Below are 17,166 nucleotides of genomic sequence, written 5' to 3'. Positions count from 1 at the left end.
AACAGAGACGGCGCCAGTCTGGCAATAAACAGATTAAATGTTATTTTATTTCACACAAAAATGTACAAAATAACAGGTGAGTGGCTTTTAATTGTTTTATATTAAAAATCTAAGAGGTGCACTGAGCTATTTTCAATGGACTCAGTGCGGGAGGGTTTCAAGATGATGTCTTTTTCTTCTTCTTCTTCATCGTCGTCGTTGTCATCGTTGTCACAGTCGGACCCTTGGAGTGATTCACGCACATTATTTACATCTGTCAGGAGAGGCGGCTTCCTGCCGGCCATGCCCTGGACCCCTCCCTTCGCACTTGGGGGGGGTGTAGTCCAGATAAAGTGACCCTACGCTGTACCCCTGTGGGAACCATGGGACGCCCCCCCTGCTCCCGGGCTTCCATCCCCGAGCCCCCACCCCAAGCTCAGGCAGGCTAAGAACTGGGCATGTCACATCGCCACTGAGGGGGTGCTGGGGGTGGGAAACGGAACGGAGGCGCACGGAGTGGGTGGCACGCAGCCTGCCAGAGTTGGACACTGATCTTCTCTGGAGGGAGGCGGGGGGCGTTGGGGAGGGCGGATTTGTGGGCTGCTTAGTTTGTTCTTGTATTTCTGCATTTTTATTTTGTAAAAACTTTTTTCCCTTTCTTTACAAAATGAGGACTATGATCATGGTTATTTATAGCAACATGGCAACATTTAAAATTTTCTGCTGACAGTTCTAAGTTAAGCCTCCAGGCCTCAGCTGCACAGATCCCCCCCACCCCACCGCTCTCGAGGGCCTCACTGCAACAGGGCCCGGATCTGCTTGGACGTGGTGTCGTCGTTGAGGTGCCGGGTGGTGTACCTGCAAATGGAGGAGGGGGATTTATGCTACTGAAGAGTCCACGTGGTGCTTTTCAAGCCATTAAGCCTCCTCTCTGTCTCCCAGAACCAACCGTCGTGACGAGCTCAGGCCAAACCATTTTGATCGCATTGTGGTGTTTATGCTGACTCCACATTTTAATCCTGTCCCACCAGGAAACCTCTGAACAGTGAACGCTCAGGACAAAGAAGGGAACAGCAAGGCACAGACAGGAATCTCAAGCAAGCAACGGAGCAGGAATTTACCACGCAAGGGAGGACTAATGCCCCTTATGAAGGAGCCATTTATCTTATGAAGTGGGATTTAGACTGAGAACCTGTGTGTGACAAGGGGTCTAATCCAAGGGTTGGGAATTGTGCTGTATAACACAGAGGCCAGCCACAAGAAATGCGCCTCGAAGCACACCTGAACCCTGACCCTTTCCCCAGACACAAGGCCAGCAGCCTAGCTGCTTCAGGCATCAGATTCAAATATGCTGGAGACCAGCACTCCAAAGGATCTATCTAACGGGAGCAGATCCCAAGCACAGTTGAGATCAACCTAAACATCTGTCGGAGAACGCCTCCGAGTCCATGGGTGTGCTTCAGCTGACACTCAAAAGGAAGCTCGGTGGACCTGGAACCAAGAGTTTTAGCCCCGTGCATTTCGGATCCATGCCTCAGAGAGCAATGGGCGCGCACCAGAAACACAATCTTTGCACTGGCTGATTCAGGGACTTGAAAGCATGATTACTATGGGTATTACTGCTGTGCCTGGGGGCCTTCGCTGAGATTGTGTTAGGTGCTGCACATAAGCATAGTAAGAGATGGTCTTTGCCTCATAGAGCTCAGTCTAAATAGACAAGACAGGTGAGAGAGAGGGCCGTATTATTACCCTCCTTTTACAGATGGGGAAACTAAGGCATAAAGTGACTAGTCTGGGGTCGGACAGGTTGTCAGCAGTAGAGGTGGGAGTGTGAACCTGGATCTCCTGAGGCCCATTCAGGGCCAAAACCAACCTGCCTGTCTGTAGAGACAAGGCGCCTTGAATCTGTAGGTCACTGGCTCACACCCAGCCTAGCTCAGTAGCAATCTATAGCGGCTACCACCGGACAGCGGTTTGGTGACCTGTCTGAAATGAGTTGGAGAGTTCTCAGCGGGCAGGTGTCTCCACGACAGGAAAAGACCCAGCACAGCTGATGGAAAATCAGCCTCCCTGTTGGCACTTTCTTCAGCAGAGTCAAGGACTGAACAAGCCATAAAGTCTGAGTTGCTCCCACCCTTCTGGGAGTTCGGGGGGCATCTGCTACTGGACTAGTCTTGTAGTGGAATGGATTTGAGCCCCCAGGTCTGTAAGCCTGGCACCTTGAAATGCCCAGGGAAACATTAAATCAAGGGAGAACCAAAGCCATTCTAGTTATTGCCGGTCTGTCTGCTGAATGCACTGTCTGATCTCGGCTTGGCTCCTGGAGGCTTTGAGCTCTATTCTGTGCAAGTGTTTTCGAGAAGAGAGTTCTCAGCAGGGGAGGAGATGGGGCAGACGAGCCTCTCTTACCAAAACAGTCACAGAGAGTGGACTTTATACTAATTCATAAAGAAGAGAACAAACGTGTGTGTGTGTGTGTGTGTGTGTGTGTGATCATCTGCTCTGACCTCTCGTCCATCACAGGCCAGAGAACTCCTCCAAAATAATTCCTAGAGCGGATCTTTTAGAAAAACATCCACTCTTGATTTTAAAATGGTCAGTGATGGGGACTCCATCACAATCCTGGGTAAATTGTTCCAATGGTTAATTACCCTCCTTGTGAAAAATGTATGCCTTATTTCCAGTCTGAGTATGTCTAGTGTCAACTTCCAGCCATTGGTTCATGTTAGACCTTTCTCTGAGAGATCGAATACACACGCGCCCCAGTGAGCCGAGCTGACAAGGGGATGGAGCGTGCGCCTACTCAGCAAGTGAAGCTGTGGTTGTAGCATGGGTCACGTCCCCACTAGTTTTAACCTAGTTCATGTGGGCAACAATAGCAGTGAAAACATAGCAGCACAGACCCTGGCCAGCGACCTCAGGGTGTACCCAGAGTCCCCAGCAGGCTGGTGCTGGGGTCAGCAAGCCCATGTCACCATGTCTTCATGACCACTGGTCCCTGCACCAGCTGCATTTGCTAGGTATGCCAACCTGCACTATGATCACACTTTCATTTGCTGTGTAGATGTAACCAAAGACATACGACTCCCGTTGACGTTCCCCAGCTGGCCGTGAAAATCTTGTCTCTCTCTGATACAGCTGCTGAAATCCCTGGCAGCACGGTGGAATTTCCACCTTCTCAGCATTACCGCTCGTATTAGCAATGCTGTTTCTGCACTGGGGATGTGTTTCCACTGGGAACTGGCGCCAAACCTGACCAGCTAGTCCTGCCCTCGATTGTGATCTGAGCTGGCTCTGAGGGGGGAAGAAGAATCTTGAGGCTTTTCGGCAGCGAAGAAGGAAAGGAAAGGCATCTCATGTGACCACATCTCCTGTTTCGGCCCCACCCTCCTTCTCAGCGCGAAGGCAGCTGTTGGTCCGGTAGGACAGAGTTATACATACCTCAGTGCGTTCAGGAGCCCCTCTGTGCTGGTTGAAGGCTGATCTTTCAAGACTTTGATGCATCCTTTCATCTACCAGGATTAGAGAGAGAGAGCCAGGCAGGTCAGCGCTCAAATGAAAAGAGCACATGGCAGGTGGGAGCAGGGAATGGCAGCCCCCTGACCCACACCTTCTGAGGAAGGACTGAGTGTTCTCTCTTAGCCCGTCCTTCTCACACTTCCCAGCTGTGTCTTGGCTTCCCTGTCCCTCTCCTTTTTGGCTTTGTCGCCACCCAGCAGATGAAGGGGTGATTGTCGCATAGGTAGGTACAAGCACCCTTGCCTCAGTCTAGCTAGCGTGGTTAAGAACAGCTGGGAAGACGTGATGGGCCAGCAACCTGAATGCGTACCGAGGATCCCCTGCCGGGCAGATTAAAGCACTGAAATCACACCTTCATTTGCTGTGTAGACATACCCTTTGTTTCTTAAAATGTCCCACCCCTGCTCCTATTGGTTGCAGCACTGCAGTGGTGGGAACTCCAGTGTAGACAAGGCCCCAGGTATATTAACCGCAATTCTAAGACCTCCTCTGAGAAGAGTTAAAATACCAGCCACTGACCACCTCTAGGTTTCTCACCAGTGCTATCCCCAGTGGAACTGCATCCAGTGGTGGGAAATGTTTAGTCTTGAGACAGCCTTGCTTTCTTCCTCCATCTGTCTCTTTATCTCCAGTACTTCCTTCCTACCTTATTCTTAAAATCTTGGACTGGGAATTGTCCTGCACCCGCACTGCGTTCTAGGCTGACCGCTGAGTCTCTTAGCTGGCTGCCAGCTGCTCAAGTGCGGTGCCTGGAGGCCCCTGTCCTGCGGTGTGTCTCGTGCACATTACCGCAGATGGGAATCTAGCTGTGGTACGACTCCTGGTCTTCGGGCAACTAGGAAAGCCAAAAGTGAGCCGCCACCCAGGCTGGCTGGTAAGTGCTGTGCTAAGAGTGACTCTGCTGGATGTCACCCCTTGCGTATCTCACGCTGACCAAGACCTCATTGCTCAGAGGTAGGAGAGCAAGAGCGATTCTTGCTTGGCTACTTGTGATGGGCTCATCCAGCCCAGAAGAACCAACAGAACCTGGGTGGAGGTGAAGCATCTTCTCTCTGACTCTGCCCTGATCCAGGGGGTGGCTAGCAGGACCGCTCCTGCTAACCACCAAACCTATGCCTGTAGGCCCCATAGCACTCCCCATCTCTGGCTTCACTGCCTCGTGATTTTCTTCTCGTGCCCTTTTGCTGGGCAATGCACCATCTATTGAGACCAAGGTGTCACTCACGTCAATTTTGGAGGTCTTTGCGAAAGCCCCGACTGGGTGAACGTGATCGTAGAGGATAATGACTCCAACCATCACTCGCATGCAGAAGAGAAGAGTCTCAGTGTTGGTAAACCGGCTCCTGTATTCCCTGAAATCAAGAGCGGGGTCAAAGTGACAAGCCGAGGGAAGTCTGGCAGGGTCTGACTTAGTGTTCTTATTGCTGCTGGCAAGTGAAGGGAGATAAGAAGGAGCGTCCCATGGGGGGGTCACAGGTGGGAGAGCTTCTACCTGTACATGCCCCTTCTATATGGGTGCCTATATGTGTTTACAAGCTGGGCTTGGGGACCTGCAAGGATCTCTCAGCGCTCAGGAACTGCATGGATTCACTCCTGGTAGGGTGACTGCTTAGTCCCGGTCTTCCCAGTGTACGTTGATATCATAGAATCATAGAATATCAGGGTTGGAAGGGACCCCAGAAGGTCATCTAGTCCAACCCCCTGCTCGAAGCAGGACCAATTCCCAGTTAAATCATCCCAGCCAGGGCTTTGTCAAGCCTGACCTTAAAAACCTCTCTAAGGAAGGAGATTCTACCACCTCCCTAGGTAACGCATTCCAGTGTTTCACCACCCTCTTAGTGAAAAAGTTTTTCCTAATATCCAATCTAAACCTCCTCCACTGCAACTTGAGACCATTACTCCTCGTTCTGTCATCTGCTACCATTGAGAACAGTCTAGAGCCATCCTCTCTGGAACCCCCTTTCAGGTAATTGAAAGCAGCTATCAAATCCCCCCTCATTCTTCTATTCTGCAGGCTAAACAATCCCAGCTCCCTCAGCCTCTCCTCATAAGTCATGTGTTCTAGACCCCTAATCATTTTTGTTGCCCTTTGCTGGACTCTCTCCAATTTATCCACATCCTTTTTGTAGTGTGGGGCCCAAAACTGGACACAGTACTCCAGATGATGGAATTCCCTCCCTTGGCTTCCTGCTGGCCTGTGATTTTAGAAGCCATCTGCCAGCCCGGGTTCCGCGCCTAGGCACATGGGCCAGGGTGAAATACTCACGGGGTCTCCAGCATCACCCTGCAGACACAGGCCATGGTGCTCAGACAGTCAGTTGTGTCCTCAATGGGGAGGGTCTTGTTCTGAAAGGAGAGAACGAGAGAGACACTAGATTTGCCTCCTGATCCCCTGTGCCCCTCGCTGGAGGGGAGGGATCAGTTAGGGACTGAATCACTTCATCGTATTGCTATTTCCCTAACCCCTGTTCAGTTGGTCTCCCTCTATAAACTCCTGTGCCTATGCTGCTATGGACAACTCTCCATGCCTGTGGCTTATACACACCTGTTTCTTATGACAAAGGACGTCCATGACCACGGATGTTGGAAACGTGCTGAATTCGTGAAGGAATCCTTCCAAAGCTCGCATCCTGTTTTCTCTCATGGTGAATTGTTGGGCCAAACTTACTGCTGGGCACAGCTTGATTGACTTCAATGGTGTCTCACTGGTTTACCCAACAGGTACATCTAGGCTATTGTCTATATTTCTCTCCTCCAGCCCCCCCCCCCTCGGCTTTTGGTTTCTCTTTCTGTCTTTGGGGCTCACTCACCTCTGAAACAAACTTGGTTGTGGCGTTGCTTAGAGTTTTAAGCATAGGCGTGGCCTCTGCATAGAAGAGAGACATCCTGTTGGCCATTTCATTGTTAACGTCACTCTCGGCCTCCAACTGCAGGACATGAGATGCGAAAGACGTCTTGGTCACGTTAATCCCAACAGGACTGGGCAAATGCTGAAAATGTCTGAGCCCATCCTAATCTGCCCTGTTGGAATGTGCTGAACAGACCCAGACTATAACCTCACCAGCTCACACCTCCCAGTTCAGGTCTGGGTTTGCTGAACTTGGGGGCTCAACCCGGACCGCCTTCAGGTTTGTTCACCCCAAGCCTTGCTGGTGCGGCAGAGAGGCGAGGGGACCTAACGCAGCCGTCCTCCGGTTCATTCTGCGCATCACTTTATGAGAGGCCCACCCACTGCTTGTGTCCTCCACAGCTTGCTCCTCGAGATGTTTAGTTCTGCCAACCATCTGGTAGAGCATCGAGTGACAAGCACTGCCCCTGCAGGAATCTCTCATCTTACTTTTCTAGCAGTTTATGTAGAGTTCACCCCCAAAGCTTTTTACCCAGTGTTCACCCGGGCTAGCAGGGCTAAACAGACCTCCATATCCACGCTTATTCCACGCTCATTCCATCCCACACTGCTCTGACAAGGAACTCAAACCCTTTGGGAGGGGGACCGACCTCTTACCTGTAAATTGTTAATGCGATTTCGGCTGAGGGTTCTTCTGTAGTAGCTAAAATCATTCTGGATGGCAGGGTTGGTCATCTGCAGCAAACATGGACAGAGAAGATTGGAGGTCTGGTCAACTGCTCTTGGTAACGCTCCCACAGGGCAGAATGGGCCTTAGATCTGGATTTGTTAGACTGGGGGCCAGTTTCCAAGAGATGGTTGAAAGAGGAGTGGATAAACCTCTCAAAATCTAGCATAAGGTATGATACCCCAGTGGCGATTGGTGGGAATGGTCCAGAGGACCTAGTGTAGGCTAGTTCCACTGCCCGTTTGTCTAATGAGTGGTTCGTTTGGTTTACGCTTGCATGCCAAGTAAAGCAGAGCTAATTCACCAAGTCACAATTTAGCATTACAAGGAGGAACATGCCAGGGAATATTGACTCCCTGAAGAGCATGGCTTGTGTTGGGCTGTTACTGCGTCATGCAGCATTGGTTCTCTAAACCAACAGACCATCACTGGGAAAGCTGAGTTTCTGAGCTCCCATGTTCTGTCTCCAGCGGGACATGCAAAGCTTCCCTACCTTGAACTCGTCGAAGCTGAGGGTGAAGTGTAGGATTTCTGCAAACTGCTTTGCTAGGGCTTGTTCTCTCTCAAGGTGCTGAGTCGGTGCATAGGGCGGGCTAGTCAGAGCTTCCAGCAAGCTGCGCAAAGCATTCTCTGGGAGCGGGAGGAGAGAAAAAGGTGTATTACAGGGCGGCATGTCACCCAGCGATTGCCAGCGCTCAGGCTTAACCCCCTCCCACCCCGCATGGAGCAGTTCAGCCTTAGCTGGCAGCAGATTTAACTGCAGGTTCTGGGTTATAACCTCCCCATCTCCTGCACTCAGGGGCTTTTCTACCTCTCCTGACCCAGGGACACGCACCAGCAGTGTTTCCCCTCCCTGCAAGCTGCTGGAAGCAAATCTCTTCATTCTCGTTTAACAGCGGGGTTATTTCCTGGGTGAATCCCCTTGATCTCATTCCAAAGGTGAGCAGCCCCCGGATGGCTCAGCAAAGGAAGGGAGCTGGCCTATTTCAGCCACCCAATCACTTGATGTCACTGGAACAGAGCTGATAATCTGATCTGTTGTGTCCACTTCAGTCCCTTCCAGCCAATCTGCTTTTCAAATATTGGTGAATCTAGCCTCTTCATCTCCCCACCCCAGTGAGTGAGATCTGTTTCGCAATCCCCATTTTACAGATGGGGAAACTGAGGCACAGAGCGTCACAGTGACTTGCCTTAGACATGCAAGTCAGTGGCAGAATCCGGACTTGAACCCAGGGCGGAGCCCCACTCCTGAGCCTTAACTACTAGACCATCCTCCCCTCTGAAGCCCAAGGCCAAATGCTGCAGTCCTTGCTGAGGCAACGCGCCGGTTGTTCTGAATGAAGGACAGGTGGGTGCGGCCCAGTGATAGTGTTTGGAGTGACATGCGGGGCAGGGAGCTGGATGAGGGCTGAGGGCAGCAGGTTTGTGCAGGTGTTCGGGGGACAGGAACGGAGATTGCGTTACTAATGGAGCTGGGGCTCACCCAGTCGAAGAGAGAACTCATAGAAGCGTTTCAGCTTTGCCACTAGAGGGCACACGGCGTTCCAGGCCTTCTCCTGTAGCTGGAGGTCATTGGGATTTTGGATTGCCTACAAGGAACCGAGATGGCAAGCTCATCGTTCGTGCCTGAATCCCTGCCCGTGTCCCCAGGCCAATGGCTGGAGGAGCTGAAGAGCTTTACCTCTCTGATCTCCAGCCCAGCCCCCGTGTAGGACTGCAGTTCAGCCAGGATTGTCTGTGCTTCCTCTAGCACGGCATTGACCTGGTTCCACACAGCTGTCTCGGCTTCCGTGGGCTGAGCATCTGCATCGGATCACCCCCCCCAAGAAAGCAACATTTCAGCGTGTGCGTCGGACAGCGAGAGTGAGGGCTCTTTGGCGGCCGGTCCCCGAGCAGTCTTAGACCCGGGGAAACGCACTGGCTTGTCTGGGGCGCAAGGGCAGACAGAGCGATTCCTCTGCCTAAGGCTGTGGAGAAAGTGCCGACGAAAGATGTGCGAAAGGGAAATTAGAAAACCTCCCACCAGTAGGGCCAGGCCCCGTCTAGTGCTAGGCCTCATCTATCCGCTAGTCAGATCTGAACCTTCTGGAGACCTGGCTCTCCTCTCCCCAGTGATCTAGTCACACACGCAGACTCCCAACGGAAAAGAAACGTGTGCAAAGGAAACAACACAAAGCAAACCAAAGGGAAGAAACGTCTCCTGCTGAGAGAACAACCCAATTGGAATGAGATGCTTTGGAATATGACTCCCCTCCACGGGCTTGGTTCTGATCCCATAGCAAATCAGGAGTCAGTGGACCTACAGTAGCATCATAATGGTGTAGGGAGGGAATGGGGCCCTTTCTTTCCTGACTGGGCCAGATTCCGGGCTCAACTTCCAATCTTACTGCTCCTGAACGGGCCCATCAGATCCCTTCCTGCCTCACTTCGCACGGGAAAACAGCTCCCTGTTAACTAACATTGTCTCTCTGGAATAATGGATGGGACTGAGAGGGTTTACATGGCAGGTAAATGTTAAGAATTCAGGCTTCTGGCTGGGACCTGAATGCCTGGCTGAGCTTCTGGCTTTCAGTTATAATCAACAGAGCAGAAACCAGGAGAAGATAACCTTACAGGGATGGGACTGGTGCTAGGGATGGAGAGCTAAGCCCACCTCCAGCTCTGAAATGCCCCTACCAAAACCCTGAATGGCCTGACAGCCCTTTCTGCCGCCCCTTTGGAAACCAGCCTTTTAAATCCCCCAACATCTGGCAAGACCAGCTTCCTGAGAAATCGCCTACGGGAGACCAAGCGGGATGGTGAGTGGGGAAGAAATCGCTACAATTTCTGGAATGGGTACGATGCCATGGGAGATTAACTGAGACGACAACTTAAAATGACATGAATGTGGGGGGAAAAAAAATAAAAAAGAAAATAAAAATCCCATCTCACGTTCAAAGTCAAGGAAAAAATTAGGGCCTTGTTCAAGGTCGTTATAAGTCAACACTTTAAGAAGGTTCCCCATGTGACACCTGCAAGAGAAGAGACAAGAGGAAAAAAATACGATGGGTAGTGAGGTGGCGTTCATGGAAGGAAGCAGTGGGAGCACTAGCCTGAGGGAAACATCTGGGCAGCAGGAAGAGCCCCTCGGGCATCAGAGTGTCAAGGGGTTTGGCCGGCTGTGTCACTCCGGAATCTTTGTGGCCACATGTAAGAGGTGCCAGTTGTTGGCTCTTCGTAAGCAAGAGCCTAAGGGAGGCAAAGGCTATTGAGCCCAGCAACTTTGCAGCACGCGGCAATTCTAACCTTAAAGAGCCGTGCTGCTCAGTTAGAACGAGCTGAGGCTCATTAGAGACTCTCCCAAGATCTTGATGGCGACTGCAGCCATACGTGGCTCACGGGCGGGTGGCCCGGCAGCTGCTCCCAGCCCAATGAGCTGCAGCCTCTTCCTGCCCTCAGATGGAGATGAGCGTTGGCTGATGAGGGTGGTGACCAACAGTAACAAGCAAAGTGAGGGAGAGCCGCTGTTCTCCAGGAGGGGGAGGGGGGGAATGGTCCCAGGGCTTCCTGGAGTCCCGCTGCATGGGGTGGGTATGTCTCATTTCATCTCCAAAGCCAATACCTGCCCCTTGAGTCTCAGGGAGGTAATTACCCAGCAGCGTGGAACATCCATCTACCCCACAGTTACAGCCGGCTCCAGGGACCCGGAGGCAACATGGTTCCGATGAGACTTTAACCTCCTGGCCCATACCCAGGCTGAAGCTTTGGACGTGTCCAGCCCTGGTCCCAGAACATGGGTCTGGGCCAGGCTCTGCTACAAATTGGCAGCATGTTTGGAAGGGAATCTCCTGGCTTGCTCACAGTCAGGAGGTACCTGGGGCCCTGCTGGGGGAATTGCTCTTGTGACAACCAGAAAAGGTCCTTGAATGGGGCCTTAGGGCTGAGCCATCCCTCCTGGCCCCATCTCCAGCCTCATGCTGCAAGGGCCTCCCCAGTGCTGCAGAGCCAGAGGACTATTTTGGGCTCCCCCCGCAGGCCTCTCTGAGCCAGACTCTGTGGTGAACAGAGCCCTCGCCTCTCAGCCCCCGCTGGGAGGCAGAGTGTGAGCTGTGATCCCCTGCACTATTTTTACACCCCTCGGGTTTTCCTGAGTGCTGACTCTGAGCTGCTTCTCTGAGTGGATGAGGAGGGGCAGCCATGGGGGCTCTTGTCTCGCTGGTTTGCCCAGGTTAGTCAAAGGCAGGTGGGTTATTTTAGGAGTGACCCCAGCTTTCCGTCCTCCTTGTTCCCTTTCCTACCCCCTTGGGAGCGCCGGACCCATCTTCAGCACTGGTGCAGCTTACAGAGCGAGCTCCAGCCTGGATGTGTTTTGACCATGGGGGCCTCTCACCCCACGGCGAGCAGTGGGGTGGCGTTGCCAGCGTGAACAAGTCTCTGTTTTAGTTCTCACTGTGCTGCTCCCTGATCCTCCAGCTCCAGGGGCTGGGGCCAAAGGGAGTTTGGCTCCCTGAAGCTGTTGGATGTTGCCGGCAGTACAATGAGGCAGCACAAATCCTTCCTTCCTCCTTCTGCGGCAGCATGTGACCAGCCGTTACAGGCAGACGGGCTCTTTGGGGGCTTATTGGCCTGCCGGGAGGCTTATTAGCGGTCCAAGTCCTACAGGCTTGTGAGCAGCGAAGGGGATTCAGGCATCATGGGGCAGACCAGGCAGCTGCCTCGGGAGAGCGTGTTTGGGGCTGAGATCCTAGTGTGAACGGCAACGGCCTCTCTCTCTCCCAAATATCCTCTGGGGGAATGTCACCTCTCCACGGCTGCCATAAATGAATTGCCCAGGTTGCTGGGAAGCCTCGCTCCATAGCAAATCTGTCTCGGCACCTGGATCCCAGAGCCATGGGTGCTGGATAAATAAAGAGAGCCAGTGGGCTGGGGCCTCTCCGTTCAGGCAGCGGCCGGGGAGTGGTGGGTGCTCCAGCGTGGAGGAACCTCCCCCCCGTTAAGGATAAAACCAGGAAAGCCCCTGAGCTCTCCATCGGCATCTGCAGGGTGAGGCCGGAGCTGCTCGTTTGATGGGAGGACGTAAGATTTCCCTCCCCGGACCTGGCTGGCGATGGAGATGGGATGTGACAGGCGGCAGGGAAATCACATGGTGGTTTCACGTGGGAGAGAGTCTATTTAATGCCCCCACCCCATTCCCCTGCTCAGTGGCGACCCAGGGCCGGCCTTAGGGAAAATGGCGACCTAGGCAAAAATGTATTTTGGCGCTTCTGGTTCACGCTGCCTCCCTGGGCTCCAAACACATCGCCCCCATCCCCCCTGGTCCCTGCCACCTCCCCAGGCTCCAAACACATCACCCCATCCCCCCTGGTCCCTGCCACCTCCCCAGGCTCCCAACCCATCCCCCACATCACCCCTGGGCCAGCAGCCTCCCCATCTATCCCTCCATTCCCTCTGGTCCCCACAGCCTCCCTGGGCTCTCCACCCATCGCCCATGGCACCCACCACCTTCCCAGGCTCCCAACCCATCCCCCCATCTCCTCTGCCTCCTGCTACCTCCCCGGGCTCCCTATCCACCCATCCGCCCTGGCTCCTGCTACCTCCCCAGGCTCCCCATCAACCCTGGCCCCCACTGCCTCCCCCAGACTCCGCACCCATCCCTCTGGCTCCTGTTGCCTCTCCTGGCCCCCTCATCCATCACCCCTAGTGCTGCTGCCTCCCTGGGCTCCCCACTCATCACCCCAGGCCCTGCAACCTCCCCTCCCACCCATTGCCCTGAGCTCCCTTCTGCAGCCTCGCACCCCGGGCTTGCACCCACTCCTTGCCTCTCGACCCTGGTGCACCCCCCTGATCACGGTGCCCCGGGTGGTCGCCCACATTGCCCACCAGTAAGGCCGGCCCTGTGTCCACCTGTCCAGCCTAGCCTACGGGAGCTGCCAGTGCCAGCCTATCCCAAGCTAGGGAACTGTTTCCCACTGTTCATTTGGCTGCAGCTGCCCTCGCTCAGAGAGGTCTCTAGGGACGTTACCAAACGTAATAAGGCCCGTCAGTCAAACCCATTGCAGGGACCAGTGTGAATGTATGGTCATCTTTAGAGAGCAGCGGCTTTTCCTCCTGCCAGGCACAGAAATCCCCCGGCCCTGAGCGCGGGACTTACTTTCAAAATCCAGGAAAAAATGAGGACAGTTTTCTAAATCTTTGCCCAATACCTTTATCAGGTTGCCCATGGCCAGCAGACCTGAGCGAGAGAAAGAACAGAATGGAACAGCACAAGCACTGAGAGCTACAGCACGCCACCGCCCGGAGCACGGCGCTCCTCCTCCCACCTGGCCCAGAGCCATCCACCCTCCTGCACCTCTCAGACGGCCCACGCCCGGCGGAGAGCCCCTGGCCAAAGGCTCCCTCGCAGTCATCCCCTCTTACCAGAGGGTGACACTACCAAGCCTGGGCCGACTTACCTGCCTGCGCCAGATACAGCTGGTATCGGCTCTGCAAATACAGGGGAGTCTCCCTCTGCCTCCCCACCTGGCTATGGACTTTGGGATGCAAGAGCAGGTGAGCGGCGGTGAAAGCTGGGCATGCTACTGTCCGCAGCACAGCCGTCTGCTCCACCTGCGTCCCTCTCCTGCTGGGTGTCTGCGTGAGGACGCGGAAACGCGACTGCTCTCCCCGCCACTTCTGTTTTTTCTATTTTTGAGGCCGGAGGGGAAGCGGAGAGCTTGTTCCGTGCCTCGAATTTCCTGTGTGAGCCTCTCGCATCTTCCCCTCCACCCGAGCTATTCTGCCTTTCAGGACTTCCTCCTAGCCCAGCAGAACGGCAGAGGCCCCCTGACTTCCCTAACGCTTGCTGCTGCTGCTATTTCTTGGTGCCCCTTCAGCTGCACTGAGAACCTGTTCCCCTGACTGGCTGGGGTCAGAAGGCAGGAGCCCTTATTGGGCCCACCTAGCATCTGTCTGCCACTGAGGGCACTGGGATGGGAAAACACCCGTCCCCATAACACCACGACCCTTACACTTCCTTAAACGGAGCTGCAGGCAAACCAGTCCCTGTGAAGCTGCATGGGACAGTTCCACAAACGAATGGGAACACGTCTCCCTGAGCACCAGTTTGCATGCGCCTCTTGGGTTTACATACTGCTACTTGAGAGGTCTGGGCTAAGGCCTGGCATGCTTCAGTTGTTCAGCTCTGGGCAGTTCACAATCATCATGAAGTCTCGTTATTCCCATTAAGCAGAGGGGGAACCTGAGCAGTGAAGTGACTTGCCCAGCACTGCACAGTGAGTCAGTGGCAGAGCAGGAATGGAAGCTGCATTTCCCAACTCCACGTCCAGTGCCCCTACCCCCTGGGCAGTCTTGCTCCTTGTCTGTCCCACCATGAGACTCCACCACCTTCATGAATGACCCAGTCTGACCTGCCATCGAGGGGCACCAGAGCTCGGTGCTGGGGTCCCTGCCGTCAGTCCAGCACTGGTTTGCTTTGCAGTCCAGAAACACAGCGTAAGAATCCTTGTGCTGGAGTGGAATGCTGTGACCTGAAACCTCCATCTGCTGCTCTCCTAATGTGCTCTCCACTTGCTGCAGCCCATCAAGGACCCCTCATCCTTTCTCAATTGCAATTTTAAGATACACTAGCCCCCTCACAACCAGGGGTCTCTCAATCTTCTTCTCCAGTCTATTGCTATCACTGATTGTTCCCCAGAGGATGGCTAGGGCAGGGGCAGTATCAACTCCAGGGGTCAAGGAGCCCAACTCCAGGGTACCAAGGCCCTAGTTGCTAGGGCTAACTTGATAACAGACATTGAGCAGAGGCCTAGGACAGCCTGGGTGACTATACTCTGTGTCTGTAAAAATGACTCCATCGGGGGGGCAGGGAGCACCAGGACCCCGGCTAGCAGAGCTCCTCTGCCATTAACTATCTGGCTGATGCTGGCAGGAGTCGGGGATGGAAGCTGTCCTCTTGCATAACTTCCTTCACTGACTCCTGCTATAGCTAGGGTAGCTGGCTATTCCCCTTTTCACCCACTCGGTACAGTACCTCCTGTTGAAACTGAAGTGCTAGCCCCATGCCCATCCAGTGCCTGCTCGGGGAATTAGACTTAAACTGGTGCTCTTACATCCTGCTGAGAGGGGCTGGGCCTAGACTGTCTGTGAGCTCCCACTAGTAAACACTGCAACCTCCTCTCTAAGGTTGTAACCTCCTCCATTGCTGGCCTCCCAGTTGGGTCTGCTCGGAACAAGAAGAGATGATGGTCTTTACCTTGATTTCTGACGCTTCAGTGACCTCTATGGCAGGAACCGGGGCTGTGTATTGCTCATAAATCACTTCATCGGCTGGCAGAAATCTGCAGTGAGAAGGAGAGGGACGGAACATCACTGGAGGCTTCAAAATTTCAACCATCTTCATGAGTTAAGCAATTCCCTATAAACCTGCTGATAGTGAGGGCCAGGTGTCCTTGTTGGAACCCAGGGAGTGACTACCTGAGCCCAGGCCTTGCCCATTCATCCAGGGAAAGCTACCAAGGAGCTCAGCAAAGGCCTACACAAAGGTCTCAGGAAAAACTGCCTGGAGTGGGTCATATGGAGGAAGCTATTAGGGTAACGCCAATTAAAATTCTGCCTCTGCAGGCCACATCATGGGGGTTTGCCCAGGGAGTGGGCTCATTGGACACTTCGTTCATTTGTACTCTGGCTCCCCCAGTTCAGATCACCACCTTGGATGTGTCTCCAAACATGATGTTACTGTCAGAGAACAATGTTCCTGTGAATCAAAGCGGTGACCCTGTGGCTTGGGGCAAGTGTTTGCTCAGAAATTAAACCCAGGATCTGTAGCTGATGACAGCTAGCCATGACTCTGTCTCTTTCACGGGCTGGCTTAGATACCAGATTCATCCTCATCACATCGGGACCAACCCCATCACACCCTCCATTAACTCCTACTTTGGATCCTGCGCCTTCCTGGTCCTCAAGGCAGCATGGCCAATCTTTGTGACGGGGAGGGAATTCTGAGTGCGAGATCAAGTTGCAGTACAGACTCTGCATCTCTGCCTGGTTTCCATCTTGGTGCTGAGCTCTCCACATCGCTATGGCAACAGCTAAAATGTCTCCTTAAGACATCCTCCCCCAGCCCCATATCGAGCGCATAAGGGGCCTATTGCTCCTCTGTCTGTCGAGAGCAACAAGGGGTAAATGCCCAAGCAATTGGCCCTTTAAGATGACAACAGGGAGTTTCTAATCATGCCATGACGTGTCTACAATCCAAACTTTCCTTTTCTCACCCAGGGCTGCATGGGATTTGAACTCATTTCATGATGCAATTTCCTATCGTTGGCCATTTCGTTTGCAAGATGCAAATGAAGAGGCATCCGTTACCGCTAGCCCAGGGAGAAGTCAAGCTATGGCAATTGATTACTGCCGCTCGGCAGAGATGAGTTATGGTTTCTGTACTGGGGATGAACTGCCTTCTGCAGATGTCTAAAACCTGTATGTCAATGAGAATGGCAGAGAGGGCCCTTCAACATCTCATAAAGTTGCAGGCTGAAGGTCTGCAGTGTTGTGGCATCCATCACTAAATATACAATGGGACCAAGAGTATTTTTGCCTCTGAGTCTGACCCTTATCTAAAGGTTAGAATGGAGCAGTGGTCAGGAAGGGTCTTTCCTCTTTGCATTTAGAATTAAGTTGCTTCCAAAGGATCTGTGTAATATCTCTAAAATATTGTTAATAGGCCATCAGCAGTTCAGCACAGTATCTAGGCAATTAATAAATTATCATTAAGAATGGCTACATAGACAAACAGAAGTGGATGGTAATGGACCAGTTATCAGTAATGGACTATGCATGCTCTTTGACACTCCTTGATGTTACCATTCCAGTCTACCAAATAAATACCAGGCATCCCATAAATACCACTGCAATGCTCCCATGCACCGACGAAGCAGCCCAAAGCTTGGGCCAGTCAGCTAGGAGAGGTGCAAAACTTTCTTTGGTTTTGGTTCACATGGGCTCAGAGTACAGTTGTGTGATTTAGGTTTGAATCTGCGCAAACACTCAGTGTGAAATGCCATCAGAGCCATCCCTTGAAACAGGAAACGTGTCAAGGCTAAGTTTTGAACAGAGCTGG

The 17,166-nt window shown here is 53.1% G+C and overlaps 1 protein-coding gene across 7 annotated transcripts in view; it reads right to left on the bottom strand.

The window, feature by feature from the left end:
- Nucleotides 1-19: 19 nt before the first annotated feature.
- The window catches only part of LOC311533059 (CYFIP-related Rac1 interactor A-like), a 37,614-nt gene continuing 20,467 nt past the window's right edge, over nt 20-17,166 (bottom strand). Inside the window, exons 2-13 of one of the 7 annotated variants that reach the window (XM_084652145.1) lie at nt 15,304-15,388; nt 13,204-13,284; nt 10,005-10,084; nt 8,755-8,876; nt 8,557-8,662; nt 7,567-7,703; nt 7,004-7,081; nt 6,309-6,425; nt 5,765-5,844; nt 4,724-4,850; nt 3,421-3,491; nt 20-837 (exon numbers count right to left, since the gene is read on the bottom strand). In XM_084652145.1, the coding sequence (XP_084508271.1) occupies nt 774-837; nt 3,421-3,491; nt 4,724-4,850; nt 5,765-5,844; nt 6,309-6,425; nt 7,004-7,081; nt 7,567-7,703; nt 8,557-8,662; nt 8,755-8,876; nt 10,005-10,077 (975 nt within the window). In that variant the 5' untranslated portion in view covers nt 10,078-10,084; nt 13,204-13,284; nt 15,304-15,388 and the 3' untranslated portion in view covers nt 20-773. The other 6 variants (XM_084652147.1, XM_084652149.1, XM_084652146.1 and 3 more) reach the window with 6 other exon arrangements.

Source organism: Lepidochelys olivacea (genome assembly GCF_965140295.1).
Source record: "Lepidochelys olivacea isolate rLepOli2 genome assembly, chromosome: 19".
NCBI classification, from domain to species: Eukaryota; Metazoa; Chordata; order Testudines; family Cheloniidae; genus Lepidochelys; species Lepidochelys olivacea.
The sequence above is the reverse complement of the archived record's forward strand: the minus strand, read 5'-3'. Positions and strand labels throughout refer to the sequence as shown.